This window comes from Nycticebus coucang, chromosome 4, assembly GCF_027406575.1.
Source record: "Nycticebus coucang isolate mNycCou1 chromosome 4, mNycCou1.pri, whole genome shotgun sequence".
Lineage (NCBI taxonomy): Eukaryota > Metazoa > Chordata > Mammalia > Primates > Lorisidae > Nycticebus > Nycticebus coucang.
The window spans coordinates 120,838,094-120,854,442 of NC_069783.1; the positions used below are offsets into that span (position 1 = coordinate 120,838,094).

The 16,349-nt window shown below is 38.0% G+C and overlaps 1 protein-coding gene across 2 annotated transcripts in view; it reads left to right on the forward strand.

Annotated features, from left to right (window-relative positions):
• FBXW8 (F-box and WD repeat domain containing 8) overlaps positions 1-16,349 on the forward strand; it is a 135,197-nt gene that overhangs the window by 71,457 nt on the left and 47,391 nt on the right. For both annotated transcript variants that reach the window (XM_053587459.1, XM_053587460.1), the window contains exon 6: positions 12,593-12,789. In XM_053587459.1, the coding sequence (XP_053443434.1) occupies positions 12,593-12,789 (197 nt within the window). The remainder of the gene's footprint in view (positions 1-12,592; positions 12,790-16,349) is intronic.

The following is a 16,349-nucleotide window of genomic DNA, read 5'->3' on the forward strand; positions in this document are numbered from 1 at the left end:
TAAGTGCAGTGTTCTGAACTTGAGGTTCTGGTGTTTAGGAAGTCTTAGGGCACTGAATTATGAAGACTGTCACCTGGCATATTCTTGGATGTTAGATTTTGTTTCATAGACAAGCTGTAGAGATTATATTCTGTGATAGAGGAAGTTGTTGACTGAAAATGCTCTTTTAAAGGTTTTTCCATTCTTCAGTGAGAAGAACTTGACATTATACTTATACATGTATGCTTTGGACAGAACATGCATTACAGCTGAATAATGGGGCAGTGTTCCTCTCATGGGAGTCCACAGACACGGTGTTGGTTAGGAGTTGTGAGATCTCTAGGAATCTTTTAAAAATTTGTGTTTTTGTTTTTATGGTGACATAAAAGTAACCTAGATCTTTGACCATGTAACTGAACTGTGCCATAGGGTTGCAGTATCTGAATTTGCACTTTTGTGTTTATAGGCTGTTGGCACCTTGTGATCCACCTACATGCCCTTTTTGACCATGTAATGAATTTTCATGCCGAGGGGTTCAGAGATGAATTCTGATGCAAGTTCTCAAATTTAAGAAATACTGGAAAGAGAAGTTTTAATGCTGTTAGGCGCAGACTAGCAGAGGACCAATTTCTAGGGTAACTATACCTTTTTGAAGTTCCTGGTGGAAATAAGTTAAAATAATTTTCCTCATGTAGAAGAAAATAGCATGTTAAATTTATGACACAAAATTTATTGCTGACCCTTTGGTTTATTGAGGCAGTTTTATTGAAAACTGGTATTTAATAATATATAGTATGATGCATAAAGTCAAAGTAGCTTTTCTGTTTTATTACAGTTGAAGTTAAAAACTTAAAGAAGGAATAAATAAACAAGGGAACTTTGGAGAGGTGGTTTAGACTAGAGAAATTAATTGCCCAAGTTCTTAAATGTACCTAATGACAACTAAACATGAATTTATTTGCCTTTTTAAGGAAAGTGAATCAAATTTTAAGAGAGAATTTAATTTCTCTTTCAATGTCTATAATTTTTGTTAATAGTGTTTATTTCATTCTAAAACTCTCAGGCAGTATTAATGCAGAAATAAGTATATCTGTGGAATGAGTATATCTTTGTTTTAAAAGCAAAATGTGTCTGCTTGCCTGCCTTTTCATTGAAAAAGCCATCAGGCAGGCCCAGGTGGAATAGGAACGTGGCCTAATGGAACCAGGGATAGCATGAGAAGGAAATGTGAGTGAAGCAGTTACCTGGTGACTTTGGGAGATGGCAGCATGCAAGTATGCTGGGGATGGTGGGAGGTGTTGAAGGAAGGTATAGGTAAGGAAAGGGGTAACCAGAATAAACTCTAGATAAGGAAGTAAATGGAGGGGTGTGTGTGTGTTTACATGTGTTCACTTATCTCCTAGCTTTGTTGGCAGAGAAGGTGTAGAAGTAACAACAGCCCAGTAGCAGTGTGCATGCTTAGCTCTCAATTCTTAAAAATACCATTCTCCACTAAAAGGACAGGGCTACTTGGAGAAATGGCTGACCAGGCTAGCGCAAGGAAAGAACAAAATAAGCCTAAAACATCTGATTGTACCAAGAAGCGAGAAGTGCTTAAAGAATGATCGTGATAGGTCATAAGAATACACAGGTGAGCTCAAAGGTGCCCCCACTAGCCAAACCTGAAACTATTTGAGTATCAAAATAAATATTGGTAGTAAAGATTACAACCCATTGAATAAAGAGATGATTTTTTTTAAAAGGGAGAAAAAAATTCCTTACAGTAGAATGTCAGGTAATAAATGTAGAAAGAATGATGAGATTAGAAAATCACTAATTGACAACGTCATGGTAATAATTGTTTCAGACCAAAAAAGTCAATCGAGGCTAAAACTAGTGAGTATGAATGGATTGAGGGATGAGATTTTGCATATTCTCAAAAAATCTCTCCGCTAATGTGGGATTCTGGCTTGTATCCTGGAACAACAACAACAAAAAGACATTGTTAACAAAAGGGTATACTTTTGTTAATAATATTTTCCCAATGTTAATGTCTTGGTTTTGATAATTATATCATGGTGCAAGTTGGGTAAAGAATAAAAAAAAAAAATCTCTCCACTAAACACTTACTAATTAAAAGGGAAAAAGAAACAACTTTGCAGCTGAGAGCCTAAAAGATATCTTGACAAAGTGATCAAGTTTAACATCATTAATAAGGGTACAAATTGATAGCCCGTACTATGTGACATGATGCAGAGAAGAAAATAGAATCACTTCTGTGATATTTCAGCCCAAAATGCACAGGCTGGTCTAATCATGAGGAAATAGTCCATAAGTCTAAATTGAGGGGCATTTCAAGAGATGATTGGCCTGTCCTGTTTAAAACTGTCAAGCCATCAAAGTCAAATTCTATTCCTAGCTGAAAAAAACAGGAGAGACATGACAACTGAGTGCAATTGCATCATTCTGACTTGGATCCTTTTTCTACAAGGGACATTCCTGGGACAGTTAGTAATGGGAACCCAACAGTGCATATATAGGAGTTCTTGAAACTTTTGAAATTGTTTCAAAATAAAAAGATAAAACTTGTTTCTGACATCAGAAACATTTATCCTTCTTCTAGCTTAAAAAACTGGAACTTGGGCAAGATATATTAACCATGGCTTTTAGACATTTGAAAACTGGTAGTCCAGGCTTCTGATTTGTTAGAGAACAGTAAATATGGTGAGCCCTACAATTACACAAGTTTACCAACTGGAAACAACGCAGGGTAGGGAAGGGGAACTAAAGGGTCTGGCAACCTCACTGGGTAAGAGCTCAGAGAAGCCAAGGTAAGTAAAATTTGTGGGCCAGAATATTGGTGAAGAAAGGGCTACACGGGGAGAACTGCAGAGACCTGCTGAAGATGCACTGCACATGTGTGAGAGGAAATATGAGTCCAGGGAAAGAACTACCTGAAAGAAGGTGGCATAATCATTTTTAAATAGGGCTAGGAATAGTTTGCATTTCTGTCAGCCAAAGTGGAAGGATCTCATAATACACGGGTTGTTGGGAGGAATCCTCAGAAAGGGTGTCACTTTTAATAATGGTACTTAGTTAGCCCTAGACTAAAAGCTGCTCTAGGATCTACTCTAAGAACCAATTTAGAAAGAAAGCCTCAAAAGGATTCAGCTGATTCTAGGTATCTTCATTTTGCATCAGAACAAAATCCAACACTATTTGATAGAATACAATAAAACCTAGCAACCAATAATGCAGAATTCACAGTGTCTCTTATCCATTAAAAAATTCATGCAAAGAAGCAGGAAAACACAATTTACAATGAGAAAAATCAACTAATAGGAAGCAATCCAGAAATGAAAGAAATAACAGATAATAGTTTAAATAGGCGTTATAAATATGCCACATATGTTCAGAGAAGTGTAGGAGAACATAAATGTGATGAGGAACAAAATAAAAGATTAAAAGAAGACCCAAATGGAACTTGGGGTGGGGGAGAAGAAAAGACTCAAATGGAACTTGAAAAGAAGGTATAATTTCTGAAATGAAAATAAACTGGATGTAATTAATAGCAGACTAAACAATACAAAAGAAAAGATGAGTGAATTTGATGACAGCAATAGAAACTATCCACAATATTTTTGATGATATGCGTATTTTCTATTTAGTTAATAAGTGGTATTTTTAAAGAGACAGAATGAGGAGGCTAAAACTTAGTGACAGGACTAGGCCAGACCCCCTTGCTGGGCTGTCATGCACCTATCTAATCCAGGGGAAGTGGTCTTGGAGGTTAAAGACTCCTTTGGCGTTTAATTCACCTTAACCCATGGATGGGTCAGAAATGGAATTTGAGTTTTATATTTAGTTTTGTACATTAAAATTAAATACTGATTATAAAGTCATGCAGATAATGATTAGGAAAAACCCCATCGGTCACATATTAAAATGTATAGACAGATTATAATATATAAAATTGCAAATATTACATGCAGAACAATTTCACATAGTTACCAGCTTAGAGCAAAGAGTGTGTCCTCTTAGGTGTTTTGTTTTGTTTTTTAAAAATCTACAAGCACCGGATCGGCTGATCCTCCAGCATGTACAGTCTCCTCTCTAGAGGCACCTTCTGCTACCAGTGTCTGATGTGCTTTTGCACGTATACCCTACAGCATGTTTGTATCACTCAGTTACACTGTATGAAGAAATTGGCTGGAGCCAGTGGCTACATGCACAGTGAATCTCTTTCATGTAATCTGCCTTCTAGCACTTTACCCTGTAGAAACTGGTCCAAAGTCTTCACCTTCTTCATTAGTCTATTTTTCCTTTGACTTGTAACTGTAAATTCCGTTTAGTCACATTGCCATAGTCTTACAATATACTGGTTGTTTCCTTTTCAATTTGGTGTCTCACTATTTTGATGATTCTTCTTTTTTCTTTTTTTTATTAAATCATAGCTGTGTACATTAAAGCAGTCATGGGGTACAATGTGCTGATCTTATATACAATTTGAAATATTTTCTTCAAACTGGTTAACATAGCCTTCATGGCATTTTCTTAGTTATTATGTTAAGACATTTATATTCTACATTTAGTAAGTTTCATGTACCCTTATAAGATGCACCCTAGGTGTGGTCCTGCCAATTACCCTCCCTTAAGAGTTTTTTCAACGTTAACTTGAGAGCTACTTCCTCTTCTTTTGATTCAGTTTCTTTCACTTGCACAGCTTCCAGAACGTTCACTATTGTTTTTCGGCCTCAGGCAACAGAGTACAGCTCTAGAGTTGTGGTCAGCTGGAATGCATGGTAGCTTAGTGAAAGGTCAACTTTGCCCCCTTTTTTTCCTTTTTCAAGACCCTCTATGATTTACCTCTTTTTTTTTTTTTTTTTTTTTTGAGACAGAGTCTCAATCTGTCCCCCTGGGTAGAGTGCTGTGGTGTCACAGCTCACAACAGCCTCCAACTGTTGGGCTCAAGCAGTTGTCTTGCTTCAGCCTCCCAAGTAGCTGGAACTGCAGGCGCCCGCCCACCACAACGCCTGGCCATTTTTTGGTTCTAGTTATCATTATTGGTTGGCAGGCCCGGCCTGGATTTGAACCCGCCAGCTCTGGTGTATGTGGCTGGTGCCCTAGCTGCTTGAGCTACAGGCGCCGAGCCTGATTTAGCTCTTCTTTATGGTCCTTGTTTGCACCAGTGTGAATCTCTCCTGCACCTCTTCCATGAGAGCAAAACTGTCTTTTGTCCTTTCAAATTTTATCCTACTTTTATGCCTCTGGCCTGAATTGCAGAGTGATGTTGTGTGGAATTAATAAATGAAGAGGTATATAGTTAGTGAGTACTCTGAGGATATTTAAATCTTTGTTTAAATATCTTTTCCTTTGTTCCCAGATTTCTTGACTCCTGCTTAATTTCTGGTAGGCAAGTGCTTATTTATGTGGTGGAAATTGAGACTGCCAGTTGTCTTTATAAATAGCTTCATTCAGTGTCTCTGAACATAGTTAATTGATCCTGTCTGTTTGACCACCCTGAAGCAGAGAGCAAGCGTTAGGTATTTATTGTGCAAGCTCCAGAAGGCAAGAGTTCTTAGCTGAAGTAAATTTTAATCAAGAAAGCAGTAAAGCGTTGCTGGTATAGTGGTAAGCATAGCTGCCTTCCAAGAAATCACTGAAGACCACAAGACCAACTCTATAGTTCAAGAAGGGATCAGTCTGTGACTTTCTACACTGTTAACCGGTTTTAAATTTTATGGTATATGGAAAAGATCAAAGGGGAGGGGCATTACCAATTGTGTTTTTTCCCAAAACTAGTTCAGCAGTTATTTACCTTTCAAGCAATTAACATAATTACCATTATGCTAAAAAGTAATTTTGGGAAGTTCTGCCCTGAGCTGTTATGACTCCACTGGGACAGTTTTAGTTGGGACTTATCTTTTTGATGGAAGCCTAATTGCAGTTTTGGCTTTGTGCACACAAACAGAAGCAGCTAATTGTTTAGGCAAATAGCAGATTAATTTAAATATGCATCCCTAATAAAACAAAAATGGTATCCATTATGGTCCTTGTTCCCATGACGAGGAATATAAATATTCTGTGCAAGTACCATTAGACGGAGGTCTTAAGGATTGTCGACATTATTTCACAGTGGTAGCACTTTCCAGATATCGAGTAATCTTTACAAAAGCTAACATAAATCAGTTTAAACTCATTTAGATCCCATTTCCACTATGTGCAGTTTCATTACCACACTCTGGCTGGCCTCCTTTGGGAGGTGGGAGGGGCATGCTGCAGACTGGCATGGGTGCCTATCCACAGCTGCTGAGCAGGCTTTATGTCTCCTCAAAAGACTGGCCATCGTTACTCATGTCATCATTAATGACTGCTCCTAGCCTAGGCTGAGCTCAGAGTTCCTTTAGCTTGGTTGTCCTTTGTCAGGTAAGGGTCCAAAGGCCAGGGAGCAGGCAGGACTGCCAGGCCCTAGCCTTTCTACCTGCAGAAACGACCCTCATTGTCATCTTCCAGATATTTTTGAGAGACATGGTTTCTTCTTTAGTCTGTATCTTTACGTATTTCTCAGGAGTGGAACAGTATGTTATAATCCCAGCACTACCTCCAAATTAAACATCTTTTATCCAGCCATTGAGGTTTTATTAGAGAAGAAGAAAGACACCTGCTGTACTTTGTTTTCTTGGTGTGGGCAGAATAGGGGCTGTAAGTTCCAGCCTCAAGGGTTTTGCTTGGTCCATAGTAATAAACTGTAATAAAAGCCTGGTTCTTAAGTCACTACTAAGAAACTGCATAGAGCCTCCCTTTATGTTTGCTGAAAATTTTTCTCTTGTTTTACCTTCCCCTAAAATGCAAAAGAGATGTAAGAGACATATTTTGGGGTATCTCCTTGCTCTTACGTCTCTCCCACCTCTCTCTAGAGGTGGGCATTTCATAGACTTTGAGTTCGTCTTTTGGCCTCAGCTGGTTGGACAAGAGATGGGGACCCCAGTCCTGGAGGAAGTTGATTTGTAGAAGGATAAATGGTTAGGAACTTGATGTGTACTTGGAATAGGAGACCTTGTGGAGTCGGGGCAGACCGTTCTCTCCATGTACTCAGGGACTAGAGAAAGCTGGTTTGTGGAGAGAAAAGAATGAAACAACTACAGAAGGAAGTACAGATGTTTATGTCTGTGTGGTGCTCATAAGAGATAGACGCTGTCTTGGTTCTGAATGTCTTCCTAGTTCCTGGTTCTGATCTCTTATAATTTCCAGCTGTACCTCCTGCCCTTGGGCTCCATGAAATAGCCTCATTTCTTTCCAGTTTCCTTTTTATGTTTAAGTCAGTTTTAGTGGGTATCTGTTTCTCACAACCAAGTATGTGGAGTTCCCTCTCTAAAACACAAGACAAGCACTCAGCAAAGCTTCATTGGTGTTTAGCCACATTCAGCACTCTGAGTTCATTACTGAAGATGAATATAGAAAGAAAAGCTCACAATCCTGCCACTTCATAAGTCCACACAGTGTTAGGAGTGAAATCCATTTTAATGCTGGGTCTGTAATATGTTAAAACTTGACCTTTCAAGTGAATTTACATCAGATTAAAAGATCCACTTGAGAAGTGAATTTCTTTGGCTCTAACAGTCATTGACTACTTCTTCCTTAATAGTTACATAATAAATGCGGACTTAGTTCAAGTTGAAATATCTGGAAAAGCTAGCTGTTCCTTTTAGGGATGTTAAAATAGTATGACAGCATGACAAAAAGCTAATAAGCTTATTTGTTTTTCCTCTGTATTTTGTATATATCTCTGTGTTGTGCTTTATGTTTTAGTTATTAAAATGTTTGTTTCTCTCTATTGTGTGGTCTGTGAGAATAGAGATCGTGTCCTTTTTAATCTTTACATGCTTCCAAATGAGATGGTTGCTAGGCACAACTAGAATGTCAGCTTCATGAGGTCAAAGACTGTATTGTTTTATTTTGTCTTATTTGCTGCAATATCCCCAGTGCCTAGAATAGTGCGTTGGTATAAAACAGGGGCTTAATAACTACTTGTTGAATGTATTTTTGCATCAGTTCCTTTTTGGCTAAGTATTGGTTAACATGAATGATGGTTGGCTACAATATTATAAAACATTCTTATAACTTAAGTATTTACTATTTATGTCCCTGCAGTTTCGAGTTTGTAAAAGTAGACATGATAGACTATATTAATTAATAAATTTATCATTTACAAAAGTAGCTTTCACTCAACATCCCATCCTGTTAACCAGTGTGTCAGCTTCTTGTCATGCTGTCATACTATTTTAACATCCCTAAAAGCAACAGCTAACCTTTCCGGATACTTCAACTTGAACTAGGTCCATATTTATTATGTAACTGTTAAGGAAGAAGTAGTCAATGACTGTTAGAGCCAAAGAAATTCACTTCTCAAGTAGATTTTTTAATCTGATGTAAATTCATTTGAAAGGCCAAGTTTTATCATATTACAGATATCTTCTGCTCACACTGCCCATGCACTTATGGGTTAGATATCCAACAATATAGTTCACAGTGAAATGGCAAACCTTGCAGAAGCTGCAGGATTTTATAATGTTGTTAAAAGTAGTGATATTGGAAGAATACCGGAAGTGGTAATTACATGGAAAAATAGAAATGGCTTTTCTTATTATTTAAATATCTTTAAAAAATAATTGCTTATTCAAAAATAATAGCAGTATGTGTAGGATTTATAGTATATGTAGAAATAAGAAAATATGACAATAATAGCACTAAGGCTGAGAGGAAAGAAATGGAAGTAGGTTGCTGTAAAGTTTCTGTATGATAACTGAAGTGATATAAAATCGTCTGTGTTAGGTTAAAGAGGTATGTCAGAATTCTAAAGCGACCACTAAAATAATATAACAAGAAGTTTTGGCTAGTAAACCAACAAAGGAATTAAAATGGAATAAACACATGTTTAATTAACCCGAATAAAAAATCAAACAAACGAAAAAGGCAAAATGAGAGGAAGAAAGGAAGCAAAGAGGAGATAAACAGAAAATATCAGAAAAGTGGTAGATTAAACACTAGTCACATTAAAGCCAACTATATGCTTTCGGCGAGAAGCCCACTTCAAATATACAAAGATGCAGGGCAAAGGGAAGGAAAAATATCCACAGGCTAACACTAATCAGAAGAAAGCTGAAGTGGCTATGGTAATATCAGACAAAGTGGATTTCAGAGCAAAGATCATAATAACTGGGGAAATGGGGACACTGTGTGTATGATAAAGTGTCAGTTCATCAAGAGGACATAACAATCCTAAATGTTCATGTACTGAGTCATGTTGATGCCAATGATACCAGTGCCATTCTGGAACTGCATCAATTTTTCCCAAAAAACCCTTCTTAGTATAACTCTGTGCAGTACAACTTTGTGGTAAAGGTTATTTTGTTGCATACAGTTCTGTTGGGAAAATGATGCCAGCAAAACCAATACTTGATTAATAATGAAAAATGTGTTTATAGATAAACTCCATGTGTGCTTAGAATGAGCTGTGGTTAAATAGCTTCCACACTTGGCAGCACACAGGGTGAGTTTGATGGTGCACGTCAGTTACTCGTGAAACTCATAGTTATTTTCTGCACTTGCAAATGTAGCTGCTCATCTTGTACTTTTCTAGCTAAAATCCAACCTTATCACACGTCAAGTGGCTTTGGACCAAGTTGTTTAACCACTGGACGCTTTTGTTTCTTCAGTGTTACTCTTCCCAAGTTGAAAGTAGGTACTCAGAAGTTGACCATAAAAAGTATCTGGCCTCTTGAAAGCTCTGTACAAATAGTGATTTTTATTTCTCTTTATTGTTTGCTATGATGTCTCAAAACAGATGCAATGCAGAGTATTTGGAAAAGGCATGCATTAAAAAGACATTTTGGAATGGGAGGTGCTATCTCGTATTTAATCTGTAAAGCCACTGACATTTTCTGCAGTGTACTTTTTTCTTCTGAGTCAGAATGGTAATAATTGGCCAAAATATTTCCCAGGGAAATGTGTTATAGAGCCTTTTGTGATCTGCTTATCCCCCAAGTTTATCATAATTCTTAGATGAGTACAGAATTTAACTTGAAGAAGGCTCTTCTTTTGTTTTTAATCACTTAGCCTCCTGACAGTTTGAAAATATTGCAAAGTAACCCATATGTATTATTTTCTTTCAATTCTTTATATTTAGTGAATGATATTTTATAATAAGATCCTAAATTCAAAGCATTTACAGTTTAGAGACCAAGTGGAAGGCAAGAAAAAAGAAAGATGGATTACAAAGAGAGGAGAAGTGAATTTTACCTGTCCTAGGTATTAGGAAGTTATAGAAATAGGACTGGATTTATAGGTGAGCAACAGAGAGGATATTAGCATTATTGATTAAAATATGTTTTATAATACAATAGGCACTAAGAATAGATAAAATAAAAGGTAGAAAGGAATGGCCTGGCTTCAGCATTTTGTATGGTTGGTCTCTTTTCATCTACCCAATAGTCTTGTGCAGTAGGTATGTTATCTTGAGTTTTACAGATGAAAACTAGGCTGACAGCTGTTAAGCAGCTCCCTTGAGTCCTTCACCTAGCAAGTGGTGGTGGGGCTGGATTTGAGCTCAAACAAATAGCCGTACAGTGTGTTATCTCCACACAATTATTTGTCATTGAATTTTGAAAAATAAAATCAATTGGAATTGGAACAGGGCAGTTTCCAACCTAATGCAGAAAGTAATTATTTTCTTGAGTGAATCTTTGAGGGAAAAAGAGTAGCTTAGTGGGCAGAAATGATAAAAAGAAATTATTTCTGAGGGAAGAATTTATGATATTCCAAATACAGAAGACTTTTTACTTTTGGTAGAAAAGTGTAAGTTGCTACAGACCACTGGTTCTCAAACTTGAGTGTACTTCCCCAGAGTTTCTGGTGCCTGAGAATTTGCATTTTTAGCAAGTCACCAGGTGATGCTAATGGTGTTGGTTTAGGGACCACCTTAGAGATCACTGCTGTGGACAATTCTGGAAAGGTGGTGACATGGCCAGTATGTGTACATTTATGAGGAATTGATCTGGGTAGCAGCATTCAAAGTGCTGGGGAAAAGAGTGTATGGTAAAATCAGCATTTTAAATAAATGTGTGATAGTGAGCTCATGTTGGGAGCTGTGCAGAACGAAGCACCACTGTTAACAGAGACTGTACATGGGTGTTGGTGAGGAAAGAGGTCAAATTATGGGTTGAGCAGCCCTAATCTGAAATTCCTAAATCTGAAGTTCTTCAAATTCAAAACTTTTTAATCATTGACATGACACAAGTGGAAAATTCCACAAAGTGGAAAATTCCACCCCTGACCTCATGTGACAGGTTGCAGTCAAAAGTTTGTTTCATGTACACAATTATTTAAGATACTATTACTACCTTCAGGCTGCTGTGCGCATCAGCATAAATAACTTTCATATTTTGCCTTGAAACATCTTATTATGTATATACAGATATTCCAAAATAAAAAAAAAATTTTCTGAAATCTAAAACACTTCTGATCCCAAGCATTTCAGATAAAGGATAGTCAGCCTGCACTTGTAAGAACCTTAGAGTATAGGTTAGTGGCCATTTTGGGGTATTGCTAGCATCTGGAATGGTGCCTGGCATATAACAGTGTTTGATAATTATTTGTTGTATGAATGAATGAATATGTAAATAGGAATGAATTATGAACTTCGTATGTTCAAACTACTTAGCAATTAATATAATCCCATTCTTCTTAGATCTCTTTCATAAAGACATTTTTTAACTTTCTGGTAAAGAAAATTTTTAGAAAACATCTTTGACTATACAGGGAGATATACAGTGAATTTCCTTCCTGCTCTTATTCTTTTTCTCTGATTCTTTCCTTAGAAGCCAGTCATTGTTAATGGTTCCAGGATATTCTGTGTGTAAATTTCTAAAAACACAAAAGTAGTATAGCATACTATACTGGTATTCTATAGGTTACCTGTAAGGCAGACTCCCTCTTTTAACTGCTCATGATATTCCAAATCCCAAACTGTGGAGGTGCCATTATTTAAGCAGTTCTTTATTGATGGATGTTTAGAAAGCTTCTAATCTCTTGACATAATTAAAGACATTACAGTGACTATGTTTTGTGCATACTTATATACATGTAAATATATGATTGAGTTAAAGAATATATACATTTGTAACTTGATAAATGCTATCAAATTGCCTCCAAAGTGAGTGAATTAGTTTACATTCTCACTAACATTTTAAGAGCAGGCCCATTTCTCTGTAACAGCAACATGATTTATAAAAGTTTTTATTTTTACCAATTTCATTAATGGAAAATGGTATTGTATTGAAGTCTTTATTTGTATTTTTCTAATTGTGAGTGACTTTTTACATTTAATGTTTAAATGTCCAGTATGTTTTTCTGTGAACAGCATCCTCATGTCCTCTGCTCACTTTTCAATTTTGTTTTTTTACTGCATCTTAGAAGCCCTTTATATGTTAAGCAAATTGGCCCTTTGTTACATGTGATGCAAATTTTTTTTACTTATTTGTCATTTATTTTTAAATTTTCTTTATATTGCGTAATATTTTATAATTGTGCCTTAAGTAAATTAAAAATGTTATCTACATTGCTTTTTTCTATATAGGAATTCTTAATATTTGGGATCTAAGGACTGGAAAGTATCCTATTCATCGTTTTGAGCACGATGCAAGAATACAGGCACTAGCGCTCAGCCAGGAAGATGCTACTGTTGCCACAGCTTCTGCTTTTGATGTTGTAATGTTATACCCCAATGAGGAGGGATACTGGCAAATATCTGCAGAATTTGAAGTTCAGAAACTGGTGAGCCTTTAGTTTTGTTATTTTATTTTCTATTAGAATCTCTGGGTGTAACATAAATAATAATGATGTTGTCAGCTCTGATTCAGTCAGAGCTTCTTGTGGGTCTTAAATCCATAAATCTAACTGCAGCTTTCCAAATAAGTAGTAGTATTTTTCCCATTTACCAAGAAGCCAGTAGAGGCTGAGAGCAGTGAATTGACTTGCCCCCGGTCTCAGAACTAAGAAGTTGTGATTGAGAGGGTGGGGTCTGTGGCTCAAGGAGTAGGGCACTGACCCCATATACTGTAGATGGTGGGTTCAAACCTGGCCCCAGCCAAAAACTGCAAAAAAAAAAAAAAAAAAAAGCAGAAGTTGTGATTTAAACTTCAGGGCTGAGTTCAAGGTCATAGTTTCTCATTGCTGTGGTCCTCAGCCCCCTTCAGACTAATGTGTTGAATTCTCACCCCTAGAAATCTGAGATCAATTTCTGGCCTAAAGTTCCAGCAGTCACTTGGAATTTTTCCTTGTTTACGAAATGAGTTCTCACTCTGTCGCTCAGGCCGTAGTGCACTGGTGTAACCTCAAACTCCTAGGCTTCAAGCAATCCTTCTGCCTTGTCCTCTCAAAGTGCTAGAATTATAGGCATGAGTCATGGAGCCCAACCCTCCCCTGGGATTAAAAGTAACTTTTGAATGAAGATAGATTTAAGTCAGTGTTGAGTAGCCATGTTCCAGGATGTCCCAGGTGAAGCTCAGCCAACCTGAGGAATTCTTTATAGAGAGCTTATCTCACAGTACAGTTGCATGTGAACTTCTCTTTATCTGCATTATGCCAGATGATTTGGTGCTAAGAAGGAAGCACTCAGATTCATCTGTGCTAAGTTTGGATTTAATTTAAACAAATGTGATTTGCATACTGGTCGAAGAGTGAAAAGAAAACGCAACATTGAGTGATAAATTGGTAGTTTTCCTCCCTGTTGGAAATCTTACATATGAATAACTTACCAAGCTATAGTGTCACTTTTTTACCTCCATGAGAACCCTGGACAGCATCTCTGGAGTTTGGGTGCAGTGCTTCCTGAAACTGCCTGATGCTGTCCTCTCATCTGGGGGTTTTATTAGAAAAATCTGAAAGAACAGTATTTCTGTGTGTTCCCAAAACTACCATAGTACTTATTATTTGAATCCTTAGTAAGTATAAGGACTCACTTACTTAAGATGCAAGTCCCTCTATAAAATGTAAATTCTGCCTTGGCAATAAGGTGGCATCCTGGCACAGACTCGAGCTTTTTGAAGTAGTTTACAGCCCCCAGCACATGGCACAATTGCCATCAATCTGAGCCTCTTGGTCTGTCAAAAATCCAACATGAAGGGCGGCGCCTGTGGCTCAGTGAGCAGGGCGCCGACCCCATATGCCGAGGGTGGCGGGTTCAAACCCAACCCCGGCCAAACTGCAACAACAACAACAAAAATAGCCGGGTGTTGTGGCGGGCACCTGTAGTCCCAGCTGCTCGGGAGGCTGAGGCAAGAGAATCGCCTAAGCCCAAGAGTTGGAGGTTGCTGTGAGCCGTGTGACGCCATGGCACTCTACCCGAGGGCGGTACAGTGAGACTCTGTCTCTACAAAAAAAAAAAAATCCAACATGAAGATGAAGTTAAAGGGCTAGATTGAGGATCAGTTTTAGGAAAATAAAAAAATGATTTTTGTGAGTGAGAGGAAGCGAGCAGGCATTGCTGGAGGCATGTTTATAACACTTCTTGTGAATTATTTCTCGTCCTGGGTGAGCGCTTGCCACAGTATCCCTAGAAAAGGCACTCCTGGACTGTAGAGCTGGGCCATTTTCATCTTGCCAATAGACAGTCCATGAGTAGCAGTGGCCGTGTTCCCAGGTTTGTAATATTAGCCTAGAGCATCTGTCCTTTGTCATGGACTTGTGGCTTGGGATGTTGGGCCACCACTCAACTGCGGGGCCCAAGGATTAGCAGAGCCACCGGAATGTTTACTGTCTCTCTCTCTCAGGCTCCTCTGGACAGCCTTCAGGATTCAGGCTTTTGAACTCACTTGGCATATTGTCAGGGAAATGCTGTCTTTCTACATTGTGAATTTTCATAATTACAGACTATGACTCACCTTCAGCATTTCTGTTCTCATAGTTTACTCAAGGAAATGAAAACCTGATGTACCAGCGAGAACTGTGCTGCATGTGGAAAAAAGGCAAAATTTTGTTTTCGAGACTCTAGGTACCCAGGTTAGAATGCAGTGGCATCATCCTACCTCACAGCAATCTCAAACTCTGGGGCTCAAGTGATCCACTTGCCTCTGCCTCCTGAGTAACTGAGACTACAGGCACCTGGTTAATTTTTCTATTTTTTGTAGAGATAGAGTCTAACTCTTGCTCAGGCTGGTCTGCAGATTTTTCATGAAAGATGCTCCTTACACCCATGTAAACTAGAGGAAGTGCTAGCAGGAATGCAGTCAGGAGTACTGTGGTGGTAGGAAAACTTTTTGTTTATAGCAGCCTTTCCTGCCCCTGGGCGACCAAACGACCCTCTGTGGAATCACAGCATGACATTGAGACCAGGAGAGAGCAGATAACTCAGATATTTTTAACGTTTTGGCCGTGAGTTTTTAGTACTTACACAAATACTAAAATAAACTTTTTGCTAATTTTGAACTGAGTAAATTTTATTCCGTTTCTTTTTTAAAGAAAACCCTTTTAGTTTTTGAAAATTGCTATTATAAGAGGGAAGGAGGGAGGTGGGCGGGGCCTTGGTGTGTGTCACACTTTATGGGGGCAAGACATGATTGCAAGAGGGACTTTACCTAACAATTGCAATCAGTGTAACCTGGCTTATTGTACCCTCAATGAATCCCCAACAATAAAAAAAAAAAAAAAAATGTAAAAAAAAAAAAAGAAAATTGCTATTATACCCTCACGGTTCAGAATTTAATACAAGATAATATTGTCAGTGGGAAATCTCCCTACTGTCCCATCCTATATCCCATTTCCTTCCTACAGGCAGCCATCATTAGAGGATTCGTGCATGGGCAAGTCCAGTGTACTGTAAACTTCCTCTGCCCCCACCTTGCCCACACATCCACATACTGGGGATCCTGTTACTCACCTTGTTTCCTTGCTTTCCTCCTCCCCAAATTTATCTTGATCATCCTATTTGTATCAGTTCATAAAGAATGTCTTCATGCATACTTCTATGACTGCATGGTATTCCAGTATATAGATGTCCTGTAAGTTACTGAATCAGTCCTGTTAGTAATGGATGTTTAGGTTTCTCTAGTATTCAACTGTGACAAAATGACACTGTGGTGACCTTGTACCATGTCATTTCGCAAAAGTGTGAGTTTATTTGTAAGTAATTTCTTACCAGCAGACTTGCTGGGTCAGGGCATACGTGCACTTGGCATTTTGGTAAATGTTGCCAGGTTTCCCTTGATAGAAGTTGGATCAAATCATGCCCCACCACTTATAAGTGGGATCCACAAACATGGTTGTCCCTTCTTCACTTCTAGCCCAGTATGTTATCAGACTCTTTGATCTTTACTGATACAGCAGGTGAAAATCGT